Here is a 13,283-nt window from a genome sequence, read left to right on the forward strand (position 1 = left end):
TGAAGCAAAGGTGATGCAGAAATGTGAGAGATGAAAATTCAATCATTTTAGATTTTGCTTGACATTTTGTAACTTGGACTATTTTTCAAATCTTGGAACAAAATGTCTCTCATAAAAGCTCTTCGTAACCTGAATATGTCTTATGTAAAAGCATTAATAAGTAGAGGTACCATTGTATTAATCTATTCCTCCCAAAATAAAATTAAATGATTGGTACGCTCCCTTGAGTTCAGCTAGTGGCATGAGACTTTGCAAATGAATGAGTGTTTATTTAGTCAGCTCTCCTAAGATGAGTGGGCCTGCAGCATGTAGATGCATAATGACATAATAAGACTTACATCACATTGTTGTCCATTCGAAATCTATTGTTCACAGAGAGGTGTCAGGTTTTGTGGATGGTGAAGCGTAAGAAAGCAGGCAAAGACAGGGAGTAGAGAGCACTAACAAAAACTTTAATAATTGTGGCAACCTACTCAAAAAAATAACAAAGACTTCAAAATCAAATAACAGAATCAAACCTGACGCAGGGGAGGCGGGGAAACGAGGATCACAAGACATGGGCATGAGAATGACAAACGCAGACGATCCGACAAGGACTGACAAACGCACAGGGTTTAGATAAACAGACATGGGTTGACGAGACACTTAGAAACACCTGGGTCACACAAGAGACAGCAAGCAAGAGATACACCAGGGGCGGGGAAACGACCGGTGAACTCAATGGGTAATCACAGGGACGGGTGACACCAATCTCTAACAAGAGGTTTGACTTTCAAAATAGATTTAGACATCTGAATAATTAATCAGGTCAGTGATGGTGTAGTTGTTCATTTGCCATTCTAAAGTGTGGGCAGCGTGGGATCAATTGCCACTAAGTGGCAGAGTGGGATCAAATGTGAATGTAAATGGTTGGTAGTTTAGAGTGTAGTGTGCCTTTCGCCTGAAGTCTAATGGGATAGGCTCCAGCACCATGTGATCCTAAAATGCATAAGCGGTGCTGAAAAGTAATGAATATTTGATCAACCTCTATGGTCTTTCCTAGGTATCCAGTAATCCTGTCAATAGAAGAGCATTGTCCAGTTGAGCAGCAACGTCATATGGCCCGCATCTTCAGAGAAGTGTTTGGTGAAAAATTGCTACTTGAGCCAATGGAGCACATGGCTGAGCAGCTACCATCACCAACACACCTGAAGGGCAAAATTATTCTTAAAGTACAGTGTGTGTGTGAGAGGGGGTGATTGAAGTTTTTCTCAATATTTTTTATTACGATAAAATCATGTGGATAATGTTCCATGTGCAGCACAAGAAGCTTAGTGTTGATGGCGTGGAAACCTGTAAAGACTTCAGGACATGGCAGAAACAGGGTGACTTAGAAATGTGGGACCCTGTCAACCAGGTACTTTTGAGTTCTATCAAACTGCTCTAAAATGCACACAGTGGGGAAAAAACAAGTCAATACAAAGTCAATACACAAAACACCCACTAAAAACTCAATACCACAAGCCTATACACACTGAAAGCAAAATTTACATTTTACTCCTATAATTAAAAGATTTACAACAGGGTGATTAGGTTTAGGGATTAGGTTTTGGTGGATGCTGGAGCCAATCCCAGCTGATTTTTCGGGCATGAGGCTGGGGACACCCTGAATCGGTGGCCAGACAATCTCAGGGCACGAGGATACAGACAACCATTCATGATCACACTCATACCTAGGGGTAATTTACAGTGTCCAACCAGCCTACCATGCATGTTTTTGGAATGTGGGAGGAAACTGGAGTACACGGAACAGACACATCCAGGCCCGGGGAGAACATGCAAACGCCACACAGGTGGACCGACCTGGTTTCGAACCCAGGACCCCAGAGCTGTCAAGCCGACACGCAATCCACTTATCTACTGGGGCGGCCTGTATCCGTTATTTTATTTTAAAATTGTACCGCTAATATTGCAGCCTTCTTGACTTCCACTTGGAGCCTTCCACAACATCTCTCTTTTGACCGCCGCTTGACGTCACAGAGTTCTTTATTTAAAATTATTGGTGCGAATGAAATGAATAAGCAGGCCGAAAAACAGACGTTTAGAAAGTGGTGCGCGGTTGACTAATAGTGCAAGGCAAACCCACCTATTAGCATCGCTACTCTATTGAAGCAGAAAGAATGCCTCTCTGTACTGAACGACAAGATGGCGAGGCTGTTAGTGCTTTGGAGTTCCATACTGTCATCCTTCAACACATTGTGGCTTCAACATTTGCAGCTTCAGTACATCACAGTTTTTTATATTAAGGATAAAAAGTTCATAAAAATGTCAAAATTTGCGCTGAAACTCTCAAGTGGAACATGGGATGAAAATGGCAGAATTCAGGGCTGAAGAACAAGCGATATGTCACAGTAGAAGAAGAATGACGCGGCGAGTAATATAAAAGGCCGCACATCACACATAAGCATCACACACATCACCTGTGGAGAAAGACAACACCGAGCCTATTCCAGCTTTGTTTGGATTTTGGGTCACTTTTAAAAATGTGTCCTTAGCGTCCTGGGCCATTTAAGGCATCCAATGAGCCCAAGAAAAAATTAGACATGATGACAGTGACCGAAAACGTGACGTTCCTAGTTATGCTAAAGACGTAGCATGACATTGCGGCATAAATGAATCTAACGAGTGATACCAAGAAAGGAGAAGCGAAAATTGTGGCTGATGCTGCACACAATGTTGATCGTGAACAGATCAAAACACTGACAGAATCCATGGATGGCATGTTTGAATGTCAGAAATGTATATTTGGATTGTTGCACTGTTATATTGGTTTCCCTAATGAAAATAAATAATTGAAATGGGTATATATTTATTTTTTGTTAAATTACCCAATAATTATGTATAGTAATAGTCACATGCACACACAGGCATCCTCCTAAAATAGCTTAATCTAAAAAATCTCCACTTTAACTCCCCAAAATATTCGGCTTTGATATTAATGAGCCTTTTGGGTTCACTAAGAACATGGTTGTTGTTCAATAATAAAATTAATCCTCAAAAATACAAGTTTCCTAATAATTCTCCAGTCCCTGTAATGTGTAAATGTAATGTACGTACTGAATTGAAAAGAACGACTGAAACCACTTTAATAAGACGTACAGTGTGTCACAGGGTGGCCCAGCAGTTAGCACGTCGGCCTCACAGCTCTGGGGTCCTGGGTTGAAATCCAGATCAATCCACCTGTGTGGAGTTTGGATGTTCTCCCCAGACCTGCATGGGTTTTCTCCAGGTACTTTGGTTTCCTCCCACATTCCAAAAACATGCATTGTAGGCTGATTGGACACCCCCTAAATTGCCCCTAGGTACGAGTGTGTGCGTGAATGGTTGTCTGTCTCCTCCTTGTGCCCTGCGATCGGCTGGCCACCGATACAGGGTTTCCCCAGTCAGCTGGGATGGGCTCCAGTGCCCCCCGCGACCCTAGTAAGGATAAAGCGGTTCAGAAAATGAATAAATACATCCACACGAAGCCTGTGTACAAACATTGGTTGTCATACCACACTTTGGGAATCATTGCTTTAAGGCAGGGGAGGGCAATTAATCTAGAGGGCTACAATGGGTTCATGTTTTTATTCTGTGGACTAAAAACTGTGCGGCTACGGTTGGAGCAAAGGCCACGATCCACTGAGGCCCTTTTTGGAATAGGTGCCCACCTCTACTGTAAGGATGAGTGTAAACTGTACCAACCAATACAATTAACTTGAAATCATTAAGTTATGAACACAACTTTTGCACGTTTTTTTTTCAGCGCTGGAACAAACACTACTGTGTGATTTCTGATGACATGCTGTACTACGCAGAGGAGTATGAGGAGGAAAAGGAAGATCTCAGGAAGGTAGAGGAGTGATATATTCATTCATTCATTTTCTGAACCGCTTATTACTCACTAGGGTCGCGGGGGGTGCTGAAGCCTGTCCCAGCTGACTTCAGGCTGGAGGCGGGGACACCCTGAATTAATGTCCAGCCGATCGCAGGGCACCCATTCACACTCACTCCAATCAGCCTACCATGCATGATTTTGGAATCTGGGAGGAAACCAGAGAACCCGGGGAGAACATGCAACAACTCCACACTAGTGGACCGACCTGAATTTCCCCACAATTGTGAGGCCGGCATGCTAACCACTCAGCCGCTAGGAGTTATACAGTTACAGTCATACCTCTACTTATGAGATTAATTGGTTCTTGAACTTTTTTCGTAACTTGAAAATTTTCTAATTCGTTCCATGGTCCTCGCAGAACTAGCAACTAAACCCTTTAAAATTTGACAACATGTCCCAATTTTGTAAGAAAGGTGTGAGAAACACGCAAAAATGAGAGAAAATGATCACAGAATTATTTATTAATGTCACAAAATGAATAACATGTATATATATACAAAATCTACCCGTGTTGAAACGCATGGGAATAAGAAAAAGCTATTGGGATGCAACATTGAGATTGTACACAACCATGAATGCACATTTAATAAAGACAACACTAAAAATTCAAACAACAATATTAGTCAACAACAAGCATTAACGATTTATGATTTCTTTGAAATCTTATTTTACACCTATTTTATAAGTGACTACTGGTTCTTACCTGCTTCGGCAGTGCTGGTTAACGAACATTTTGGAAAAAAACTATACAAAGACGTTTGCCTTTGACGACTTTTAATAATGTTTCTAAAATGCACAAGACAAATGTCGTCAAAGTGGGCATGACTCGTGAACACTTTCAAGGATGTTTTATCCACGAAGTCGGAATGTTCGTTTCTCCCCCGTTTTTTTCTGACTATTGCGATGGTGGCGGTTTCCTTCTCGGCTGCCTTCTCGGCTGCCTTCTCGTTGAATTCCTCGAGTATTGCCGAGCGTTGCATTTACTCATGCTCCGTTGAGAGTTCGTTCCGGAGGTTTTTCCACGAAGTCGGAAAGTTCATTTCTCCCCCGTTTTTTTCTGATTTGTGCTGTTGCAATGGTGGCTGCTTCCTCCTCTGCTGCCTTCTGGTTGAATTCCTCGTGTATTGCCGAGCGTTGCATTTACTCATGTGTCCGTGTTGGTGCACATCGACCAACTAACTCGTCAATGGCCTTTACTGACCCATTGCCTGCCCCTGCGACACAATTTCCCACCGAAGGCCACAGCTTCCCCTACCATAAATAGGTTTAAACAGACAATGAGTTAAAGAAAATGGACGGTTGTTGTGAGATAGCCACTAAGAGCCCAGTATATGGAGTGAGCTTCTAAAGCGAGAATCAATGCAGCCGCAACAATATTTTCAAAATAAAATAACGGATAAGGAATGCATGTACTTTTTGGGGGTTTTCATAACTTGGATATTTTTCTTATCTCGAATCACTCATTTGCATATAAAAAGCTTTTGTAACCTAGAAATTTCGCACCTAGAGGCATTCGTGAGTAGAGGTATGACTACTTTGAAAACATATATTGGACTCTAAACAAAACATTGATGATCTAATACAGAAAACTGTTGCCAGAGTTACCTTGAACAAACAACTGATCTACGTAATTTACTAAATATTCGACTTAAGAAGACTACTTTTTCACGGATTTTTACACCCTGATTAAATGATAGAATCCTGTCAATGAGTGTTGAAAAATAAACGATCAAGACTCACACGGATCCTTAAGTATTCAAATTGTACAAAAAAATCATTTACATAATGTTGCAATAAGCTTTCTTAGAAACGATGATGTCACAAGAGTAAATGAGCCAGCAGAGGACGTTGCCTCAATAAATATGGGATGTAGACAATTTCTTATTGGTTTTAACGTGAAATACAAAATTAAAAGTTAGTCATGAGTCTTGCAAACATTTCATCGTATCAGTAAACATCTTAAATTTACGACTTTCGACTTTACGAGCAAACCTGGCAATTGAAAATTTATTAATTTATCATTTAAATTTGGCGGCGGCCCGGTGCAGCGAGTGGTTAGCGCTTCGGCCTCACAGCGCTGGAGTCCTGGGTTCAAGTCCAGGTTGGTCCACCTGTGTGGAGTTTGCATGTTCTCCCCGGGCCTGCGTGGGTTTTCTCCGGGTACTCCGGTTTCCTCCCATATTCCAAAGACATGCATAGGAGGCTGATTGCCCCTAGGTATGAGTGTGAGAGTGAATGGTTGTCCGTCTCCTTGTGCGCTGCGATTTGCTGGCCACCGATTCAGGGTGTCCCCCGCATCTGGCCCGGAGACAATTGAGATCGGCTCCAGCACCCCCCGCGACCCTAATGAGGATAAAGCGGTACAGAAAATGAGCCGAGATGAGAACTTAAATTGGCGGCCGGGCGGGTGAGGTGTTAGTTCACGGTTCTGGGGTCGTGGGTTCGATCCCAGGACGGTCCTCCTGTGTGGAATTTGCATGTTCTCCCAGGCTTGCGTGGAATTTCTCGTGGTATTCCGGTTTCCTCCCACATTCCAAGAACATGTATGATAGGCTGGTGAACACTCTAAATTGCCCATAGTTATGAGTGTGAGCGTGAATAGGTGTGTGTCTCCTCGTGCCCTGCGAATGGCTGGCCACCAATTCAGGGTGTCTCCCGCCTGGTGCTCGAAGTCAGCTGCGATAGGCTCCAGCACCCCCTGCGACCTTCGTGAGGATAAGCGGTACAGAAAATGAATGATTAATCTAAAATTGAAACCAGGATTTGTGATGTCACTTGGTAGTAATACTGTAGTATTTTTACCAACAACAACATGAGATTAAAACAGTTTTAACGCCTTTTTTTTTTACAAATAAAAAGACTATGGGTTGTGGGTTTGCAATGTCCAATCTATTGAACTCAGTAAATTATGCCCAAACAAGATAGGGGGCCTTTAAAAGAAACTATGTAAGTTACCATATTTTCAGGCCTGTGGGCCACTGAAAATTTTCTCTAAAATTGCCGGGGCGCCCAATCTATCGGTGCGCGTTCGTTGTGTATACGCTAAATTCAAAATTCTGTAGATATCGGTGTATGATCCTGACAGCTTGATTTGCCGACGCGCTACTTGTATATAGAGGAAAAGGCCTGCCGAGAAAGGGGGTGCAAAGAAAGAGCACGTACCAATAGGAATGTACATGGAAATCAAGTTGCATTGAAGCACCACAGCAAATATGAGTCCATGGTTTGCAAGTGGTTTCATGCTAGCACTACTGTGATCTTGTGCCCATCGAGCCGTAGTGCCTTGTGTATGGGCAAAATGCAGACATTGCACCCGCATCTGAGACCGCAGTCTCAATTCACTTCAATTAAACGTCTAACCCAGGGGTCTCAAACTCAATTTACCTGGGGGCCGCAAGAGGCAGAGTCTGGGTGAGACTGGGCCGCATCAGGATTTCCACAAGAAAAGCGCTGATAAAACATTCCAACGTTATCAAATATCTTTATTTTTTAACAAAAAATAATGAAATAAACCTCAGTGAAGTAGAGCACATCCCCATATTCTGACTCCATTTCCTCTAAAAAAGCATGGAACCTTCTGTGCTTTAAGCCCCTGGATCTGATTTGGTTGATGCATTTCACAACGAGAGACATCACATTGTCAAACTTCAGGCATCTGCTGCAAAGGGCCTGCTGATGGATAATGCAGTGCAGAGCTATGGCCTCCTCCACACCCTCCTCTTCCAGTTTTTTTTGAACAAGTGCTACCAGTCCATTCTTCCTCCCTGTCATTGATGGGGCTCCATCGGTTGTTATTCCAACAAAGCTCTTCCATGGCAAACACAGCTGGTGAAATATTTCCTTAGCGGTGGTCTGCCATGCATTGGAATTACTGTGAGAAACTCCTCCATCACTTCAAAATTGTCATCAACACCACGGACATATATTGCGAGCTGGGCAGTGTCTGTGATGTCTGTGGTCTCATCAAGAGCCACTGAATATACACTGAAACATTGTGCTATCTCACACAGTTGATCATAAATGTCACTTGACAGGTCAGAAATGCGCTCTGCCACGGTGTTGGCAGAAAGGCTGATGTGGTTGAACTGACTTCTTTTCTGGACAGACAAAATGTGCAGCCTGTAATATGCACTTTTTGATAAATTGACCTTCTGTGAATGGCTTTCCTGCTTTAGCAATCAACTCACAAACGGCGTAGCTAGCTTCGACTGCTGCATTACTGTCTTTGGTAGCCTTCTTGAAGACATCCTGTTGCCTCAGAAGATGTGTTTTTAGACTGGCAACCTGGTTGGCTCTCTCATCTCCCTGGTATTTTTCGTACTCCTCAGCATGTCTTGTAGTATAATGACGTTTCAAGTTGTATTCCTTGTGCACCGCAACTTTTTCAGTGCAAATGAGACACGTCGGGGTGCCCCTGTGCTCAACAAAGAAATATTGAACTCCCCACTTTTCTTGAAACTGTCTGTGCTCTTCACCGACCTTTCTCTTCACGGCAGGCTTTGAAAAAGACATCTCTGGGGCTCTGTAATATGTGTTTCCACTTGGAATGAGTCTCGGGTTGAACTTTAACTTTCAGTCGCGCGGGTCTGTGGCGCATGTGCACTTTCGCTCTCCGATCGTATTGGATTACGGCAGTTCTCTGAATTTCTCAAGTGTCATGTTAACGCACTTACTGTTAAGTTTCAGTTTCACTCGCGGAAATGGCTACAGACACAGGCTGGATCACGGATCATAGCGCCTCATTCAGTTCTATGCTGAGAGCAGCGGAGGACTGTGCGCGCCGAGCGGAGTGATCGGCTTCACGTCTTCTCCTCCGCCCAGCTGATTGGAGGAATGAATGAGTGAGTGAGCGAGGCACTGGACAGCCCGGCCGATGTCCCGCCCTCCAGAGCCGTATATCTCACCGTGATTGGTTCATTCAGCTCCGAACACAACAAGTGCCATTCTATCAATCTTGCGGGCCGCATGAACATTAATCTTTCATATTAAGACGGGGGCCGCAAATTATTGTCCCGGGGGCCGCAGTTGGCCCGCGGGCCGCGAGTTTGAGACCCCTGGTCTAACCCAACTCACACAAAACTGCGTTAGTTTGTCTGTGTGACATGCTAAAGTGTTTAAGTTATTAACGATTGCATGTTGGATTGAGTGTTTATCGGTGTACGATTATTGATGGCTTGATCCACATGGCAAGTGTGACGTGTTAAAGTGTATGTCGGTGTTCGATTGTTGATGCCTTATGCAAGTGGCTTGTCCAACACGGGAGACTTCTTCATACCAGTAAACTGGATTGAGAAAGCAACAACGAATCACTATTGTGATTATTTCTCTCGGTGTTTCAAGGTATGCTGGTTGTTGTAGAGGCCGGTTGAGTTTGTGGTTTGCACGATACACTGTTTAGCATGTGAGAAAGAGGATAATGTTTAGTAATGTTTATTTACTTTTGAATTGCGAGCGTGAATGTGCGAGTCCCGGGTCAAGCACATGTATGTAACATTTAGTACGCTACCCATGTTATTAATATTTCATTGTTTACCCTGTTGAATAGGTGAGAAGGACTTCTTGAAGTTGTAAAAAGAAAAGATAAAATAAGTTATGACCGTATATTGAACGGGTGTAATTGTACATTATGTTTTGGGTCTAACGTGTTGCTAATATATATACGGGTGCAACATTTGAGGCACCGCTTTGATAGCTGTTCAGATGTACAGTGTCCATGACCTGCTCACTGAATTCTGAGCCAGCTAAATCCCCCCAAACACTACAAACCAGGCAGATGGCAATGAGAAGAGGTGTTGCTGTTTAGGAAGAACTGGAAGTTGGCGGTTGAGTACTTGTCATCTGAGGCCAATCTGAGATCATCAGAGGGACAGTAAAGATGTGCCAGTTCAGAGTTCACTCCTGTACAGTCAACAGAACTCCTACATTGTCAACAAAATAGAACAGTTGCATGAAAAGGTGGTAGGAACATTGCACAACCTGACAGAAAACAACCTACTGGAAATATGTGATTTTCTCAACATATTAGGAAGTGTTAAACGGAAATTGCGTATATCATTAGTGACTCACATTAGGAAGTATCTAGAAAGAGAAGAACTAGAGGAACTAGAGGATGAAGGCATGTCTGAATTGTTGGAACTGAAGGATAAAATATCATATTATGTAGTATGAAGTCAAAAGGGATGCAAATGAAAAACAAGGATCAAAATTGGGAGAAATTCCAATAACTTTGCCCCAGCTACCAGATGCTGCGCACCCTCAGCCCCAGCCAAGCTCATACTGGCGCAACGACTTCAAAATTCCTGGCCAAATAGGTGAATCAGGCCAGAGGGATAAGCTGACATTCTCCAGCCTTGTTCATCAAATTGAAAATGGACTGAATAGGGGTTACCTAGATATGGAAATCATTGATGCTCTTATCAGGGCTGTCTTCCCCAGTTTGCAGCTACGTAATTACTTGGAAGAAAAACCTAACCTCACTCTTCCCACACTCAAATGCATCCTACGCGCTCATTTTCAGGAGAGGAGTGCTACCGACCTCTATAAGCAGTTAGCTTCAGAAGTGCAGCATATAAAAGAGACTCCTCAAAGTTTCTTAATTCGAGTCTTGGGTCTTAGGCAGAAGGTACTGTTTGCATCTCGAGAATCAGAATCACGACTCCAGTACGACCCAAGTTTAGTCCAGCGTATGTGCTTGCACACGATACTCACTGGTCTCCAGAGTGACAATGTTAGGGTAGATATGCAGCCTCTCTTCCTGGACTGTAAGACTTCAGATGAGCTTTTACTAGAGCGGTTAAATGTAGCCTGTGCTAATGAAACGGAAAGGAGAAATAAAAAGAAGTTTAGTGCCCTACAGGCAGCGACACATGTTAGCAAGGTACAGTCAGAAGAACTAAGACCCACCAATTTCCCTGTAGAAGAAAAACCAAAAGTGTCCCCTGAGGTACTAGCGGAGTTAACTGAACTTAAGACAAGTGTTGCTTCTCTTAAGGATCTCAGTGCAGAAATAGCTCGGATCAAAGAGACACTACAGCAGGCTATGTTTCAGCCTCAGTCCTACCGCCCACCCTCAGTTAGAAGACCAGTTAGGGACCCCCAGCCACCTTCTGCACAAGAATATTACTACAGCCAGCCCCCGCAACCCACTGGAACACTAGCCGCCCTGCTTATGTCCCAAGGAGATGTTTTGCCTGTCAGCAGGGAGGGTGAGATGTACAGTGCACACACTGTTATCGGTGTGGGAGTGGAGAACATTTCCAAGCTGGATGTAAAATCCGAGGTGTCAGACCACTAAGAGAAGCCCCTTTTAAACGGCTAGTGGTTGCCCTGTGGGACGAGTGTCAACCATGAACGAGGAAATGTCCCCTTTGAGTATGCCCTCCTTATAGATGTGTAGTTCAGTGTCAGATGCAAATGAGACAGCTGCTGCATCAATCAACTCCATACCAAAAGAAAAGACTATAGCAGAGCTAACTCAGGAAAGGGAAGGTATTGGTTTGTGTGCTTTGTGGCACATCCAGTCCACTGTCCATCGTCAATCCTCCCAGCATGCAACAGCAGCAGGTGGGAAGTCAGCAACACCTGATGGTGGAACTTGCCGATTCAAAGGCAAAGATCAGACGACTTAGACAAGAACTAGAAGAGAGGAATGAACAACTGCTGGACAAAAGACACGAGCAGGAAAACATGGAGGGAGAAATAAAGAGGCTCCAGCAGGAGAATTTGAAGCTGCTCGTAGACGCCCGTGCCTACCGCGATGAACTGGATGCGCTGAAAGAACGCACAATCAAAGCTGACAAGCTGGAGAGTGAGGTGGCATGCTACAGGAAGCAAATGCACAAGATGGAGTTTTACAAGGCCAAAGTGGAGGATCTCAAAGATGATAACAGAATACTGCAGGAAACCAAAGAGGTGTTTGAGGATCAATTGGCAGGCTGGAGGGCACGCTCAGATCGAATCCACCAGCTGGAGAAGCACAGCCTGCTGCTGAAGGCCCGGATCTACGATATGGAACAAGGAAGGGATGCAGATCGTAAATGCATTGAGGAGCTGCAGGATGAAAACTTGACTTTGTGTTTAGCTCAGAGGAGGAGCATGGAGGAGTCTCAGCACCTAGGATGGGAGATAGAACAACTATCTAAAATTAATGACAACTTTCAGGGGCGGCCGACTCTAAGTGACGAGGTGAGTGAGCAGATCCATAGTTGACTGTTAAAACTGGAGAAGGAGAACCAAAGTCTTCTCCAGACTGTCAAAGAGCTCAGATCTTGTTCATATTCACAACAGCCTGCAGTCCTACAAACATACTCACTACAGTGAGAAGGATGATGCCCAACAGTCGCTTTGGTGTAGAGGCTGGAAGTTATTGACAAATGGAAACATGTCATTTACACAGCCAGTGAAACAGAAGATATTTAATACAGACAATCAGAGGCTCCAAGCCACTGTAGAAGAACTTCGAATTACAGCACGCCAGTTGGAACAAGTGGAAACAGAGAAGCAGAGTTTGGAACATGAAACAACCAACAAGGGGAGAGATATTTGGAATGTACTGATGTCGAGACGACATTTGTTTTGTGGGGGAGTGTGTGACATACTAAAGTGTTTAAGTTATTAACGACTGCATGTTGGGGATGTACAACTAGTTTGGATTGAGTGTTTATTGGTGTTCGATTGTTGATGCCTTATACAAGTAGCTTGGCCAACACGGGAGATTTCCTTCATATCAGTAAAGTTGGATTGAAGAAGCAACAACGAATCACTATTGTGATTATTTCTCCCTGTGTTTCAAGATAAAATGCAGGGTGCAACATCTGCAGTAATGTCTCATCTCATCTCATTTTTCTAACCGCTTTATCCTCATTAGGTTCACGGGGGGTGCTGGAGCCGAGCCCAGCTGACTCCGGGCCAGAGGCGGGGGACACCCCGAATCGGTGGCCAGCCGATCGCAGGGCACAAAGAGACGGACAACCAAGCATGCTCACACCCATACCTAGGGGCAATTTAGAGGGTCCAATCAGCCTACCACGCATGTTTTTGGAATGTGGGAGGAAACCAGAGTACCCGGAGGAAACACACGCAGGAGAACATGCAAACTCAACACAGATGGACATGATCTGGATTTGAACCCAGGATCTGAGAACTGTGAGGCCGACGCGCTAACCACTCGCACTACCGGGCCGCCCTATTTAAAGTATTTACAATGTTTTTTATACATAGATTATATTTAGATATTAATAGATTACAGTAATCCCTCAATTATCATGTCTTCACTTATCACAAATTCACTACTTTGCAATTTTTTCCCGCTATTTTTATTTTTTTTAAGTTTGGCAGATGAAAATGGTGGCGGAAAATGGCGTAGGTC

General features: G+C 43.8%; 1 protein-coding gene across 7 annotated transcripts in view; it reads left to right on the top strand.

The window, feature by feature from the left end:
- Nucleotides 1–13,283, top strand: part of plcg2 (phospholipase C, gamma 2) — a 94,798-nt gene that overhangs the window by 47,270 nt on the left and 34,245 nt on the right. For all 7 annotated transcript variants that reach the window (XM_077596527.1, XM_077596523.1, XM_077596521.1 and 4 more), the window contains 3 exons: nt 1,043–1,211; nt 1,301–1,396; nt 3,785–3,871. In XM_077596527.1, coding sequence (XP_077452653.1) covers nt 1,043–1,211; nt 1,301–1,396; nt 3,785–3,871 — 352 coding nt within the window. The remainder of the gene's footprint in view (nt 1–1,042; nt 1,212–1,300; nt 1,397–3,784; nt 3,872–13,283) is intronic.

Source organism: Stigmatopora argus, chromosome 3 (assembly GCF_051989625.1).
Source record: "Stigmatopora argus isolate UIUO_Sarg chromosome 3, RoL_Sarg_1.0, whole genome shotgun sequence".
Lineage (NCBI taxonomy): Eukaryota > Metazoa > Chordata > Actinopteri > Syngnathiformes > Syngnathidae > Stigmatopora > Stigmatopora argus.